This window comes from Megalops cyprinoides, chromosome 5 (genome assembly GCF_013368585.1).
Source record: "Megalops cyprinoides isolate fMegCyp1 chromosome 5, fMegCyp1.pri, whole genome shotgun sequence".
Lineage (NCBI taxonomy): Eukaryota > Metazoa > Chordata > Actinopteri > Elopiformes > Megalopidae > Megalops > Megalops cyprinoides.
The window spans coordinates 11,125,016-11,141,832 of NC_050587.1; the positions used below are offsets into that span (position 1 = coordinate 11,125,016).

The 16,817-nt window shown below is 43.4% G+C and overlaps 1 protein-coding gene across 5 annotated transcripts; it reads left to right on the forward strand.

The window, feature by feature from the left end:
• The first annotated feature begins 5,828 nt into the window (after positions 1 to 5,828).
• On the forward strand, positions 5,829 to 16,817 carry nup54 (nucleoporin 54). Of its 5 annotated transcripts, none has more exons than XM_036530139.1 (15): positions 5,829 to 5,898; positions 7,793 to 7,900; positions 9,126 to 9,200; positions 9,909 to 10,073; positions 10,951 to 11,031; positions 11,576 to 11,722; positions 12,432 to 12,652; positions 13,410 to 13,597; positions 13,846 to 14,042; positions 14,404 to 14,458; positions 14,615 to 14,708; positions 14,885 to 14,992; positions 15,995 to 16,114; positions 16,297 to 16,407; positions 16,628 to 16,817. In XM_036530139.1, exons 1-15 carry the CDS (start codon positions 5,859 to 5,861, stop codon positions 16,754 to 16,756), a joined length of 1,839 nt encoding a protein of 612 aa, XP_036386032.1. In that variant the 5' UTR covers positions 5,829 to 5,858; the 3' UTR covers positions 16,757 to 16,817. The 5 variants fall into 5 exon arrangements, with proteins under 5 accessions (XP_036386032.1, XP_036386033.1, XP_036386034.1 ...); XM_036530140.1 differs by having other exon boundaries at positions 9,909 to 9,944; XM_036530141.1 differs by lacking the exon at positions 9,909 to 10,073.

Here is a 16,817-nt window from a genome sequence, read left to right on the forward strand (position 1 = left end):
AAGTGGGGTGGAGTTTATTGGGGTCTTGCGGTGTTGGTGCAGGGGGGGGGGGGGGGGTGGTGTGCAGCAGTTCTGGTGGCAGGATGTGGCCCCAATAAATGTTGTGGATCGAGATGAGATGCTGCTTGATCTGCCATTCTTGGGAACTCAGGATCATCCTTTCTGTCAGTGCTGGGTTCTTTGCATGGCCTCTTCCTGCTTCTTTGTAAACATACAAGAGGTGTTGCCTAGAGCGCCTCCTCCTGTGCTGAAGGTTGTATTACACATGCTGTATCTGCTGCGCATACTAATCAATGATAACTGATAAATCAACAGTCAACAGGTGTCAAATTTCATGGGCAGTATACTACTGAGTATTAGAAAGACCACATCAGATCAACATATAGGGTGGTCCTGAAGAACCACGCTAGTCAGTGGAACAGAAACCACTCACATATGGCCAGAAGAAACACTGAATGGAAAATGACTGAAAATACTCTTCCCACTACCAAATGAGCCAGTCTGTAAAGGGCTTGCAAAGCTTTGTATGTGCCTTAGTAATTTTTCAAATGGAAATAATGCCAATGATGTTGACTCAGGTATATTCTGAACTTTGAGGAAAAAAAATGAAAGAAAAGGCTACTTTTTCCAGATACTTGCACATCATGAGTGCAGCAGTTGATGAAATTAGTGTTAAGACATGTACAAATCTGAAAAAATGTCATAGTTGCAGAAATGTCACTCAGAGTTGAGGATAACCCTCATTAGGGTTCCCAAACCTCAGTTTAGTATGCCAATGTTCTAAAGACACAGTCTGTCAGACGGACAGTTCAAGAAATTTCATATCATTTCAAGTAATGCTTTATGCCTACCTCTCCATGTGCCTCTTCTGAAATCTTTTCTTCCTTCTATTCCTTTTCTTCCTTTTCTGTGCTCAGGGTGTATTTACAAAGCATTTACCATTTTTTCAAGATAATCAAAGGCAGTTGTAAATAAATGTCAGTGTTGTGGTATAGTGTTTTCATCCTTTGAGGGAGTTGTGGGTGAATGCTTTGTGAATACACTAGTTAATAAGTCGTTAGTCTGCAGGGGCAGCGTCTTCCTCTTGAATGTTGAAGCTCTGATTTGATGTTACTTTTGTGTCAATTTTATGCACTATAGATAAGAGCTTGTAAAGTTCTTGAACGAGGTGGTGGTGTGATCCACATTTTGAGGTTCATAACGAAAAGATAAACCATTTTGCTAGCGTGGGTAATGAAAAGAAGACTTCTGCAACACCTGGAACACAGGTTGCACAGTATTTGTCTGCCTTAGTTATCACTGTGTAATGTATGTATAGTAACATGGCAGCAAGCAGGGAGGAATTCTTTCTAAAATCATGAAACATTTAGTCATCTGCTTTTCGGTGGGATGTCATTTTATTCCTATATGAATGCACTATATTTAAGCACAGTGAGATGGAAACAGTACAATATTCAAAGAGCTATGAGATTTGTTACATAAACACAGAGCAGTCCTTTCTTTTAACAAAGGTTAAAGGTGAGGCAGGGTCAAAAATAAGCATGGCCAGCATTCAAATATGGATTGCAAAATGTCTGTCTGCCTTGTGGCAGTCTGCAATATGTTTCAGCTGTAAACAGCATTCTAAAGATGAAAGCATTTGGTCTTGTATATACCTTTATTATTTTTATATATGATTTCTCCACAATACAAGAAAACAAGTAAAAGTACAAATACAGTAATTGTCCCTAGTAACAAATTCAGGTCTAATATGGTGCACATATTGTATGCAATGAGTAATTTCAGAAACCTACAGAAAAATAAGCTTTGAGAAAAGACTGCTCTCCTTTTTTCGTCCAACTTTATATTGAGCCGTTGCGCCTCTTTTGGGAGGCCTGTACATTCTGTACTTTATGTTACATAAATATGTCATCCTGTTTAAAACTGACATAGGTGCTTCTCATTGCAAAGTCAAATTGCATGGCAGAGGTACACTGAATCAGTTGTTGCAGCACCTGTTTGCTTGTAGCATCTGGTTTCAGTACAGAAGTTATACTTTGGGGAAAAAAAGTGTAAATTTCAAATTTGGGCATGGAAGGTGTGTCCCTTTGTGTTGTCCGGTTTCATAGCTGCCGTTTCATCAGACCCTCCATAAAGGTTTCTTGATTTGACTTGACTTGAAAATGTGATTTCTGCACTTTCAAAAATAGTTTTGCAAATTGTATTTCCAGTGTTGTCTTTTTGTGCCTGGATGACAAAGTTAATCTGATCTACAGTACATCTGTTGAGTCTTTCAAATTTCAATATTGTACGACTTACATTGCAGTGTGGGCTTTATTTCCAAGTGGCTTCTGGTGTGTGGTTTAAAATTGACATTGCTTTCCAGGTTTTACTGCTATCTCAGGCTTTTCTTTACATAGACTACACTAAGCTATAGCCTCTTGTTTCTGTTGGCAACCAGCTGGGGCTTAGTTTCTTGTTTTGTTCTGCAGAATATTATTTTAACCACTATGACTTGATATCTGCTAAGTCCAGTTGCAGTCTTTGAGTGTATTATCTACTGTACAAATGTTTGCTTTCTAGACCACAGAAAACTTACCAGATGTTTAGTCATTACGTCATTACCAGAGAGTTGAAGATCGATGTACAGAGAGTTGAACATCGATGCATAAACTGCATAGTGTTTATCAGTTGCCTAAATACAATGTTGCTCTGTTGAGCACAGTGACCTTATTGTAATCATCATGGGAAACATGATGGAGGCAATACCTTGACACCAAACTAGTATTTGGATCATTTTGTGTTGTACATATTGTCCTTTTGTTTTGTGTTGTGTTAGGCAGTTGTTTAATAGGACATGAAAGTGTCCAGATAGATTGCTTTTCCTCTGGTGAACCACTGAAGGGGTGCATTTTGAGCTTTAGGCCTCATACCTAATGCTCATGCAAGCCTGTAAGCAGCTGTCTGATGTAGTCTGATAGGCAGAATGGGATTTGTGTTATCGCAGTTAGCTTGGGCGTAGGTCTTGAATATTGACTGACTTTACAAAAAAAGTGTAAACCACAATGGTCATCTGTAACCTTTGGACTGTCACCTCAGCAAAGCCCTCATGCAGAGTGACTACAGTGGGGGAGGCGGAGCTAAGGGCCGCCTGAGGGCTGAGTGACAGTGCTGTTGCTGGACTGTTACACTGGCCTTTAGCACTCAGGTCCCCACTGTCCATTGAGTTCTGCGTCACCAAAGAGCCCAGGTCGGTTTCAGCTTGTTTTTTCACTGTGTGCCGAGACACCCCATGGTCGTGGCGCCACCTCCCTCGTGGTCGCTTGAGCTGCTTAAATAAGCAAATGCAGGATAGTATTTACAGCAGGGCTTTTTTGACAAACAATGAAGGGTTTGTGCATTTCAAGGAGTTTTTCTTTCTTCCACTAAGAGTATATAAAGCGCATATTGCCTTTACAGCACGGAATTGCACATTCCATTGCCACAGTGCACTAACACGCTCTCAGTAGCTCATAATTATACAGAAAGATTTTTTGGTGTATAACAAGAAAATGCTACCATTATAATAGAACAAAAAAAGTCTCCTCCTTCTGTAATCTACAAGTGGTGTTATTTTTTAACAATGATGTACTGGGGTCATGATGTACTCGGACTGACAGTATGTTCTCTCCTGTGTTCATTTTTCAGGGTAGAGGTTAGCTGCCCCATCCGTTAGTGATAAAGAATGCCTGAGGCTTGCAACACAAGGGAGACAGCTGTATGTCTTCTAGGGAGGCTTATTCTTGCTTCTGATTAAATTCCAATAGGATTCTGTAAATAAACACTTAATGTTCAAAATAGATTACATCTATATCCTGTTGCAAAATCAGTTAATACACTAATGTGCAGTTCAGGTAAAAGAGATATACCATTTGAAAATGTTATGAAATTCCCATAACAGCATGACCCCAGTCATATTAAAGTTTCCAGAATTTAAAAGAAATCCTCTAAAAAGCATCCAGATGTGAACACAAAGTGAAAGGGGGTACAGTTACTGTTTTTTTCCAGTTTGTAGACATGTTATTGGTTTTTGGTGGGGCTGAAAGGAGAAGCATATCTGTGTCCTGAGAAATGTGCGGGTTGTACCAACCGTGTATGGAGGAGCGTGGTGAAGATCAAACTGGTGCATACGCAAAGCCCTTCCACTGGGCAGAGCATGAGTGCCATGCCTTAATTGTGTTGACTTAATTTGCTTTTCAAACTTGTTTGAGTAATGTACATAACCTGTTTCTGTGCATTGTCCCTCAGAGAAGATTCTTATTTCTGCTGTCAGTGCCAAATTTGACATATCATCTTCCTCAATCAAAATCATACAAAGGAACAGCTTTGTGTTTGAAATGTAAAGTGCACAAATGTTTCTATGATGCTTTTGTAAAAAGAAATCCAATGTATCTACAAAAAAATTTAAATAAAACTATTGTTTTGGTTGAGCGTCTTTGTTTTTGGAGTGTCTTTGTTCATTATTGCAGTTAAAAACACCTCAGTAGGAAATGACTCACGTAGTCCAGAGCTGAACTACTCAAGACATGATTTGGAATCGAAAAAATGATCACCACTGTTACTCGGGTCAAAGTGCAGTGAATTTGGGAAGATGTGCCTCACAGCAAGTATCACTGTAGGTTCAAGTTTGGTACAGTAGGATTGAATTACATGGTGAATAGATGCTTAGTAGTACCATTGAGCACATAAATTCTGAGTTAATCAGGTAATAACTGAGGTGTATAAAATGCATCAAGGGTTTAGGATATGCTTTTCAACCCTCCCTGTCTTAGAAAATGACAGTGACAATAAATAAAACTGCAGGCAGGATGGGGCTGGATCCAGAGGTGTTGGGAGGAAGTGGTATTCCATCAATAAGCAGTGATATAGTTTATATGGTGCTCTACAGACCACCTATGGGAAATGAAATATCATTGCTCAACAATTTCGAGTGGTAATGTGTTTCAGAATAATTCTCTGTGCGTGTCTTAAAATGGATGACACCAATGGCAACATTATGAAAAGTGGTAGGCTAAAGTCGTTTACTAGTTTTTTAGTTTACTATTTTATTTTAAGACCATACTTTATCACATTTTTTATCAAATGCACTTATGCCATATTCAATTAGCTAGGCATTTTTTTAATGTTAGCTGTTAGCTGACTGGCTCCCCACTATTTTTTAAAGGTAGATGCACACCATGCCACAGATGTACAGTATCTTAATCTGATGAATTTTGGTGGAATTGTAATTCAGATTATACATACTTTGTCATGACAGTGTAAGAAATTTAGAAAAAAAAAGGGTGCAGTGAATGAAGACAATGTCAACAACATTCCATGTCTGTGGTCCTGATAGATTTATTAAATGATCACAGTAAATCTGTAGATGAATATAAGTTTACCATTTTAGTAGTTATTGATTTGTCTAACGTAACTCACATGGTAAATCACGAAATACTTTTAAATTATACCTCTGTGACGTAAGAGAATTCAAACAGCAATGCTTAACTTTTCAGATAGACAAGTTGGTCATTTGAAATGTATGAACTCAAAGCTGAATTCCACAAGGCTCCATTCTTGACAATTCTACACTATGTAAATGATCTTTTTTCTGATAAGTTACTTTTTCCTAACAATACAAATATTAATAGATTTCAGATAACTGCCACATTCACCAGCATTCCATGAAACAATTTACTCCATAATCCCTTCTCAAAATTTTGTCTCAAACTTGTCCATAAAATACATAGGTCCAATTCTCAGAAATACTGTGCTTCAGGTGCGCCCGGAACTAAAGCATATTTTGGCGTTTCTACACGGATCTACACCGCCAGCCCAAGGGGGGAAAAAACTACAAAAACATGGCGTTCAACTTTGGCGGTGGTGCCACCAATACCGCAAGTAAGTATCTATTCTTAACACATTTCTAAATGTGAGATAAAGAGTAGACGTTGTATGAATCGGCTTTTCCATGTTTTTGTTTTTTGATTTGTTTCGGAAATAAAAATGTAATGGGACTTTTGCTCTCGACGTGATGGCCTGCTTAAGTGTGCTGCGTTAGCAGTTAGCCAGCTCGCGTTGTCTAGCTACTTCCCGGTCATTTAGTGAGCTAGCTACGTTAGCATGTCTTAATTATCTTAATGAATCTTCATACTACTAACTCGGCCCAGCCAGTCCACTGCACAGCTAACGTTACCATGCAACTAGTTATTGGCGTCCCTGGTCTCGATGTTTACCGTTAGCTGGCTAACTAGCAGTGTCGATACCAACCCTCCTGCTCAATAGTTAGCTAGGTATTATCCCCTAGTTAAATTAGATAGTCACCTGTACGTGTATAATCACTCTTTATTGTTAAAAAGATAACTTACCTTTTTGTGTATCCTTTAGTCCACCTTAGCTATCAGGTGTAATTAATTATAGGTTTCGAAACCGTACCTAGGCGGCTGGCTATTCAAGTTTGTTAGCTACTAGCTAGCTTGTTAATTGGGATAGGGTGATAGACGAAAATTCTGACGTCAGTCTAACGTTAGCTAAGTTACCTATCTGAATATTGATTTTGTGAACTAAATGTTTAAAGTGATGAGCATTTTGAAAGGTCCACTCACACGGGAGTGAACCAATAGAAAAATATATGCTGTTTTTCTTGATAAGAACATGTATTACTTCGTTGTTACCCACCCACTAGGTTACATAGAGTCGGACAGGCAAGATGGCAAATATTATGCTTGCTTACTTGGGAGTCTTTGTAAAATTCTTACACTTCACACAGGTTGGTACACCACTCAGAGGATAGAGGAGGAGGAGGAGGGATGTCTGTGTAGTTTCTTTAGAATGCCAGCTGCCATAGAGGAAACTCATGACCACATGCTCCTGAAAGTGAGGCAGTTAGTTAGCTAGCTAGCTAGTTAGTTAACCGCTGTGCTGGTTACAGTGCAGCAGCACGTTCTTTCTGTGACTCATTGCTTTCATCAGTGCTACCCTTTTAAACAGTATGAATGCAGGAAAAGAGCACTAGTCAGCAGCTCTGTCTTCCTGTGTCCTGCCATGTCTAGTAAACATTCACTTACTATACTTGGCTGCCTTACTAAAGCTAACATCAAAATCAAACAGGTGCACACACACAGCCTTCACTCAGCTCTGTGGTTTTCTTTCCTCTGTGCACTCAGGTATCTAGGTCTGTAAACAGAATGCATTTGCAGTGGATAGCTAGCTCAATTACAGGATGACCATTGCCAACTGGCAGTGAGTGAGATCACAGCCTAGCTCCAGGTACTGTTTGCCCTTGACAACAGATCTAAGATCAGCTCACTTACCCCCCACTTTTAACCCTAACTGTTTTTAATCTGATTCAGGGTCATTTGCAAAAGGCAACAAGTACCTGATAGCGAGGGAGCTAGCGTTCTATCGTATAGCTTATGTAAAAGGTATTTTTAGGTAATATGTAAAGGTAATATGTCCTCATGTCTTTTCTTGGAAACAACATCTACGGTGTTTATGAACTTTGTTGGATGGAGCTTTGTGTTGGATTTCAAAGCCAACAAGTGTTTTGAAATGCATTGCTTGTAACCATCAGCCATAGTTGCAGTATGTAAGTGATGCTATGTAAGTTATGTAAGTGGACAGTTGTTGTTTCTACTTCTACATGCAAATTTTATTACCACTCTTATTAACTAAAAATGCTGCACAGAAAGTAAGCTTGGTTATTGACAGTTTTGAAAGTGGGTAGGTTGGAAAGAACCCATTCCTCATCCACTGGTCCATTTGTGCAGCCATTGATTCACTTTTATTGTTGTAGCTCAAGGCTCCTCTGGATTTTCATTTGGTTCATTTGCTGCCAAAACAACAGCCTCTTCTGGTTTTGGCTTTGGCACCACCACCACCGCTGCCTCATCTGGATTCGGTAGTAAGTTCATTTCTCTGCTCATTTTCATCCTGCTTGTCCTCCAAGGACCACAGTGCCTCATTCTCATTCATGTCCTTCGCACTGAAGTAACCACTCACGGTAGGCTGTGTTGGCCACATGACTGATACTCACCTGTGCCTGGGCAAGCAGGCGAGTGTAACTTCTGTCCTTGAAATGACTCACTTGTCCAGGGCAGTCGCTTAAACGTATGCTAAGGCATTATATTTCCCATTGAAAAAATTGCGTCCATCCACATCTAGTTCAGTGTAAAAGGGGGAGACCTTAATCTCTGAGATGGGTTGGTGCATTTCATTTGAGTGCCCATTACTCCCTCCACACTGTACTACACTGTAACCTAATACCTTACTTTTCAACTTAAACTGAGCTTCCAACCAAGCTCGTAGGAAGTGTTCCCATAAGTGAACATAAATTTGGGAGTATGGGAAGGCTCTTGGGATCAGGGCAAGTATGAGCAGTTTCCCAAGTTCCAGTGAAACCTCTTTTTGAGGGTTCCGCTTTGAATCCGGCCATGACACAGCAAAGCACAATGCAAGGGTCAAATGAGTGAATGAGTCTGGCAAAAAGAAAAGGGCAAATAAATTTGCTAGCTAGACCTCAGAAGACCCACAGAAGGCTCTGAGTGGTACAGATAGCCCATTTCCCAGAGGCTGTGTGATCAGTTTATAGTTCGCAGAAAAATGAATGCCCATGCCCAAGCTACATTCATGGGAGGCACAAAGCACTGACTCCCCCACACGGCTGCAGAAGCGAGCTGCCTTCACAAAGGAATTACATTCTACAACGCGCAGATGAATAAGCTCTCTCAAACAGCACCAGCATTTCCCAAGGTGTTTGTAGAGTGTCACCAAAGAGGGCTCTGTCTGGTAGAACCCTGACACTGCTTTTTTCCCCCCTCATCGGTCTTCGATTGTTTCTGTGGGAAATGTTGGTAGCGCTGCCTGTTCCCTTATGATTTCATTCAGCAGTGTTTACACTGCCATACTGTCAGTCGTTCACAGTGTGTCTGGTACTTTAGTGTCAGGGCTGGTCAGGTCAGAGGGAACCCAAGGGTGGTGTCGTCAATACAAAGATTGACCTTTTCAAAATGCTTTTGCGGAGAGGAGTTCGCTTCCTCCTGTCTCTGCAGGCTCACATTGACTAGATCTCCGTTTGCGACATGCTGTTAGGTTTTAAGTCTCATGAATCTGCTTTCGCGGTTTTGCAGGTCTCACCGCTCCGGGCTTTGGGGCCACCACCACAACCGCCTCCACCGGCTTTGGCTTTGGCTCTACAACTACAGGTATGGCCGCGCGCACCAGCCGAGTCCTTACGCGTGCAACAGAACGAGTTCCCCATGAATCAGGTGCATTAGTTGGCAGGCACAGCTTCAAGTCACATCTTGATGTTCTACCTCTGAGGCCAATCATGACTTGCAAGTGCCCAGTTTAGACATACTGCCTACCTCAGTGTGTCTGGGGCCCTGAGAAAGAGTGAGACTGGCTCAGTGTCCTGTGCAGTGAATTGGGTTGGTGCTGGGTGACAGTATCTTACTACTTTGCCTGTTAGCCTTCTGTAATCTTACTCAGCTTAGGACAGGCGAATAAACACATTTCCAGCCTAGAATTTTTCCAGGTTTAGCTTATGGCTTCAGCTTCTTTAGAATTTCCTCCTTGAGTGAAAGAATGAAAATTTGTAATCTTGGCTACTTGGCTGAGACAAATCCACAGTAATTTCTTGAGGAGCTAGGCTTCAGCAGATTTGGAAGCTGTGATGGCATTGTGTAACCGATTTGAGTTGACGTTTGAAACAGCGGTGTGCATTCATTCATGAGGAGTGGATCGAACAGTTACGATAACACTCTTAGTCGGACCCTCTGTTTGTAAGGTCTTTGGGGGGGCGCAGCGTAGATAGACCACCTTCTCTGTGTGTGCTCTGTGTGCATGTGCTTTCTCTGCACTAACTCCCCCCCTCCCCCTCTGCCTGTCTCTCGCTGCCTCTCTTTCCACAGGGTTCGGGGGGCTGGGAGCCGCCAGCACCACCGCTGGTGGGTTTAGTTTTGGGGGTTTCGGATTAAATGCGAACTCGGGAGCTGTCAACTTTAATGTTGGCGGTTTTGGTCCATCCACCACCGCAGCTACCGTTTTCAATTTTGGCAATAGCCTGGGTAGTGCAGGTAGAGGTGTTTTGTTTTTGTTTTTTTAAGTTTTTTTGTTAGTTTGTTTTTTCTTTTAAACCAATCAGTCCAGTCTACGTTTCAGACACACATCCTTCACCCCATTTTCTTGATTTATCAGAAGGTGTGTTTTTTTTTTTGTTTTGTTTTTGTTGATTACTCGCTGTTTTAAGTATTGGAAGCATCTTCACTCTGCTGTCTCCATGTCATGAACAGCTGGAATGGTTTTAGAAAAAAGGAATTGGCATTCATTTCACTTGTCCTTTCACTTCATGTGTGTGTCAGGTAATCAAGGATGTTTAAGCCACATCTTTGCATGTGTCATTGGTACATGCATTGTAGTTCATGATAGACTACAGTTTTTTATCTGGTGTAGTGCTGTTGCTTGTGTCACAGTTGTTTGACCTGGAACCTGTATGTGGCACACAGGAGTATGTCATAAGACATAAGAGTTTCGTAGTCCAGATAGCAAAAATGGGCATCTTTGTACATTTGTATGTGTATGTGTGTAGGTGTATTCATACATATCACGAGTTTGTTGCATTTTCGCTCGAAGGTTGTCTGCTTTCTGAATGACATCATACAGAAGACAATGTCAGTTACTACATTTTTAGCAGATAGGGCCCAGCATATAACTCATTGGCATTCCTTAATGATGACAAGCAAGGATGTTTTATGTATGCAGGGAAGAATATTTTTGTTTTTTGTTATAGTCAAGTTCACTCATCTCCTCCACCAGTGAAATAGCACCGTAAATCGATTCCCTCTGCACCCCGTGTCTGACAGTCCTCAGACAGACACACACCACGCACATGCGCACACACACAGCCCCGCACGCCAGTGCCTTACCGTAACGGTTGTGGTTTGTTTTGCGCAGGCACTTTCGGAGGCTTTGGGACAACCACTACCTCTGCTGCGCCTGGGTCTACTTTCAGTTTCGCTGCTCCCTCAAACACAGGTCAGGACTGTGGTCTCCTTCGCGGTAGCAGACCCAGGAGACTGTGTTCACAAACCTGTCAAACCAGCCACAGCTTTTCCTGCTAGATCACCGATTCTCAATCCTGCCCCCTGCCCCCCTCCTTCGCACGTTTTCCGTCTTTCCCTGCTCCACCTACCTGACTGAATTCATCAGTGGCACTTTTGATTAGCTGAGCACACCTGATTTAATCAAGAGCATGTTAATCACACTAATCAGGTGTGTCTGGAGCAAGGATAGATATGAAGATAGAAGATATGCAGGACAGCGGGCCTCTAGGAGTAGGGTTGAGAAACACTGTGCTAGATGAACTCTCTTGCAATTGCTCGTGTTAACCACTAGAGGGCTGTGTCTGCTTCAGCGCTTATCCTGCCTTCAGTACTTTTTCCACACCTTTTATCTCTAATCCTACAATCACTGTCTTTGTTAGAAGGTTTGTAGGCTGTATTGCAATACAAGAACATGCCTGAGTTACTCCTGTTAGTGAACTTTGTTTGAATTGATTGTAATGCTCCATTTTGTGCAGGGGGTCTGTTTGGCAACACCCAGAATAAGGGGTTTGGCTTCTCCTCGGGGCTGGGGACGGGCACCACCGCAGGGACTGGTTTTGGCACCAGCCTCGGAAATGCTCTCGGCTTCGGGGGCTTCAACATTCAGCCTCAGCAACAGCAGGGTGAGTTCCCTGCATTGGAAAGACGTGCTTGCGAGCTTACGAGTGGAACTGAAGTGTTTTATTATTACGGGTGACCATAGATATCAGTTATGCCTGTTATTTTCCAGCATGTGTGTAGCATTATCTGGTTAGCATTAGAAATATATAAAGAGTCTTGGTGCAAAACAAATTTGAGATTGACAGATGAAGAAGTGAGTTTGATTGTTGTACAGTTCCCTGCCAAGTCAGCTGCCCTTTAAAACTCAACAGGGTTATTCACTTTAGAAAGCAGCTGCTTGAGTCACTGAAGTGGCATTAGAAGGGGCCAGGCAAAGCACTGTCAAATATTAAACGTGGTGACCTTTTGTGTAGTTTATTTTAATTTTTTTTAGGATCAGGGGTGAAAAAGGAGGTGTTTTATCTTTGATTACATTCTGATGTTGTGGTTTGCCCATTTAAACAGCTGGGTATGTACTAAAGCTATTGTAACATTGATCATGGAATTAGTTAGTGTAACTGTTTCCATATGTTATTGTTAAACCTACCAGGACGAGAATTCCCTGCTGTGGAAATCCTAGTAGTAAGGATTATAAGACAAAGATAAAAATAAAAAAGGCACGTTGGTGGTGCAATTTTGACTGTCAATCTGTGTCTGTAAGCTGTAACTCTCACAAAATATGTCCGTAGATAAACCATTCGAGCTGGTTGGCTTGTTCCTCTTCATGTGCAGGAGGCTTGTTTGGGCAGCAGGCCCAGGCTCCGGCTCAGTCCAACCAGTTGATCAACACGGCCAGCGCCCTGTCCGCGCCCACGCTGCTGGGGGACGAGCGCGACGCCATCCTGGCCAAGTGGAACCAGCTGCAGGCCTTCTGGGGCACCGGCAAGGGCTACTTCAACAACAACATAGCCCCGGTGGAGTTCACGCAGGAGAACCCCTTCTGCAGGTTCAAGGTAACAACATGCCTCACCCTTGTGGAAAGTTCTCGCTTGTAGCATTACATCCTGGAATTTTATTAGGTAGTCGTAATCTTTCAGATTTGTTTTATACATATTTTAAAGACCAGTTCAAAATGCATTTAAATAGCGGTAATGCGCTCTTCCTCCTGTAGGAGCACATTGATGCCTTCTTGTTTTAGTCCAGATGCTCCCTTTGTCTCTTCCGTGGGTGGTTTTTGAACTGTCTCCAGCCCCTTTGATGGCTAACCTGTGGGACCTCTGTAAACTGTGTCCATTTGTAAAGCAAAGTATTAGGTAGCTCAGCAGTCTTTGTTGAGTCCACAACAACCTGTTTGAGCTGTCAAGCGCCAGGACAACAGTGTGAGGGTTCTTTGGTCTGGCGTTGTTGATTTTTTTAGGGTGAGTTCAGTCTGTAGAACAAGAGGACATAAATGGAAACTAGTTAAGAGCAAGTTCTGCACTGATATAAGGAAATATCAGTTTACACAAACAGTTATCAATACGTGGAATAGGTTGCCAGGTCATGTAGTTGAGGCAGAGACCCTTGCTGTGTTCAAGTTTAGACTCAATGCAGTTTTGGATACTCTTTAATTAAGAAATGGTGAGCTTAGTTGGGCCGAATGGCCTGTTCTCGTCCTAATATGTTCTTATGTTCTCATGAGTCTCCCCTCAAGCTCATCAGGCAAACTGAGGGTAGGGCAGGGCGTGTCATGTCTAAAGGGGGAGGGGGGGGCTCTGTGTGTTCTTTCAGGCGGTGGGCTACAGCTGCATCCCGGGCAGTAAGGACGAGGACGGTCTGCTGGTCCTGGCTCTCAACAAGAAGGAGGAGGAAGTGCGCAGCCAGCAGCAGCAGCTGGTGGAATCCCTGCACAAGGTGCTGGGGTCCAACCAGACCCTCACCGTCAACGTGGAGGGCGTCAAAGCGCTGCCCGACGACCAGTGAGTGCACATCTTTTAATCGGAAAATTCCACACCCTACCCTCCACAAAAGCGATGTCTGTTTAGGATTTTAAAGAGAATTTTAAATGACCGATGGCAACGGGATTTCTAGACTGGGGGACTAGCGGTTAGAATATTCAGTGGCTTCTAGTTCAGATCTAGGCACGGGCACTTCGGCAGCGGTTCATTGCGATTGTGGAAATGCGTGGTAGGATGCGATGAAGGACTCCCTGACCGGTTCTTCACAGGACGGAGGTGATCATATATGTGGTGGAGCGCTCCCCCAACGGCACGTCCAAGAGGATCCCGGCCACCACGCTCTTCAGCTACGTGGAGCAGGCCAACATCAAGACCCACCTGCAGCAGCTGGGCGTGGTCATGTCCGTCACCCGCACCGAGCTCACGCCTGCGCAGCTGAAGCAGCTGCTGCAGAACCCGCCTGCAGGTCAGTATCCTGCCCCTCTGCAGTACCATCACTGCTCTACGGTGGAGTGCCGGTCTGGTTTTGTTTTGTTGTGTTTGTCTGGTTTGAAGTTTCAAGTCTGCACTCAAAAACTGGTGTAGGATACCAGTGCTGAGGTATTACTAAGTATGTAATAAGGAAATAAGCTATGTAGGTATTAGGTATGTAACTTTACCTGTCTTGTTTTTTGTTGTAATTCAAAACTCCCCTCTTTCTTAGATGTCCTGTCTCCCTTGACTGTTCTTGTTCTGGTTAATGTTGACAAAATTTTCCACTCTGCTGTTACCTAGCTTTAATAATAATAGATGAGATGATGAGAATGAGGAGAACTTTTTTCTTTCAGGTGTGGATCCTATCATTTGGGAACAGGCGAAGGTTGATAACCCCGATCCTGAAAAGTAAGTTTCAGTTCAAAATTTTGAATAGTTGTTTTTAACCATAATGTTCACATCTATGTAGTTTATTTTTTCAGACTTTTATCCTATTAGACATTATATTGTAATGAGATTTGTCTGGGCTTTGGCTTAACTGATGTCATATTGATGATCTGAAAGGTTAATTCCGGTGCCAATGGTTGGGTTCAAAGAACTGCTTCGCAGACTCAAGATCCAGGACCAGATGACGAAACAGCATCAGACTCGAGTTGACGTGAGCATCACCCTCTAAAGACAGACGAAATCCCTTTTACCCAATTTCAAAAAGGCCTGCCAGCTTAATGTAACTTCTGTTGTGACCACTTGCCTCAGTAATATGGCATCATCGCCCCATTTTCACCCCTTACGCAACCATGGTTTTAGGCTAAGCGTGTCCCGCTTATTCAACAGATAATCTCCAACGACATAAGTGAATTACAGAAGAACCAGGCTACAACCGTAGCGAAGATTGCCCAGTACAAGAGGAAGCTGATGGACCTGTCGCACAGAGTGCTACAGGTACGGATCACTGCTGACACCAAGTCACGATTGTAATTTACCTCTTGCATGTTTTCCTATCTCTTTCAGGCAGGTTAAGTCAACTCCAGGTCATGTTGGCAGATTGTCCACTCGCAACCTGGAATCCTCTCTTTCTAATTGGTGACTCGTTGGTATATTAGAGCTATTATGATTCTAGCCCCACGGCGTTTTTAAGTTTGACGTAATTTTGGCTACGTCACTCGAGATATATACGCGAAATTAGATTAACTCTTTGCTGGCACGCAATCCAATTGGTCTAATTGTCTTGAGTGGCCAAAGCCCTGAAACCGCAGCTTGAAACGGACCAACACCTTTGGCTGGAATGAAATGTCTGTCTGTACTAAACGACACGTCGCCTTATTCGTAATGTCAGTATAAACCCCATTCACCGTAAACCCCATGTTACGTCTCATTCAGATCACGTGCTGCATAGCCTCGACTGCACTCGAACCCTCAAGCACATGTATTCACTCCGCATGGGCTTGCTCACCTGCCAAGGCCTCCTCAGTGCCTGAGCCACAGCATCCCAGTCCCTCCTAACATCTGTATCCTTCAGAGCTTAAAAAAGCCTGCGCTGCCAATTCAAATTTCTGGCAACCTCCCTAGAATGCGGCGGTGGACAAATAAACACATAAATCAAAAGAACATATTGATGCGTGTTTAAAAAGTGACGTTTTGGCTGGAAACGCATAATATGGCATGCGGAGAGCAGCCTTGTAATTATACAGTGTATTAGACTGTGTTGTAGCTGTTCATAATTAGACATGCGCATTTTTGTATGTGAAGTACAATACATTTGAGGACCGCAACAGTTGGGCTTATATGAAAATCATTGAAATCAAGGAATAGATATTTTTAATCCTTTCGGGTTTGGTCGTCTTTTTGGTTTTTTGTTTCTTGAATTTAAAAATGCTCTCCTAATTAACTGCAGAAGAAGCATCCTGCTGCAGTAAAAACGTGTATATCTTCTGTGCATTGCAGGTGCTGATCAAGCAGGAGATTCAGAGGAAGAGTGGCTACGCCATCCAGGTGGACGAGGAGCACCTGCGGGTGCAGCTGGACACCATTCAGTCGGAGCTGAACGCCCCCACGCAGTTTAAGGTGAGCCGCTGCACACCGCTTTGCGCCGCGCGCTCAGAATACGCCTTCATTTTTTTTTAACTGGAGCTGTAAGATGAAACCAAACCAGTGGCTGAGTGTACTACAGGCCTCAGCACCACCCCGCACTGCACTGCCACAGCACGCCAGCAGGGGGCGATAACGGTGATATCTGTTGTCCTCAGGGCCGGCTGAACGAGCTCATGTCTCAGATCCGGATGCAGAACCACTTTGGAGCGGTCCGCTCGGAGGAGCGCTACAGCGTGGACGCCGACCTGCTGCGCGAGATAAAACAGGTAGCCACCTCGTTAATTGCCACCAGCCCTTTACGTTCCACAGTATCCCCTAATTGCACTTGCTCAGACTGTCAGTATCGTTGCCAGTTAGCTTAATTGACTAGGAGATAAGAGATAAACGAGCTGATTGTATCAGAGGGAATCGCAGCCATTGCTTTAAGCGCAGGAGTCCTAGTCTCCCCGTTCCTGTTTGCTAAAGCTGCTCTCTCCCTCTGTGCAGCATCTGAAGCAGCAGCAGGAGGGCCTGAGCCACCTGATCAGCGTGATCAAGGACGACGTGGAGGACATCAAGCTGATCGAGCACGGCCTTCACGACGGGGTCCACATGAGGGGCGGCATGCTCAGCTGACCGGGCTCCCTGCCACCCCGCTGCCGCCTGACGATCAGGGTGACACTGACCCCACCCCACC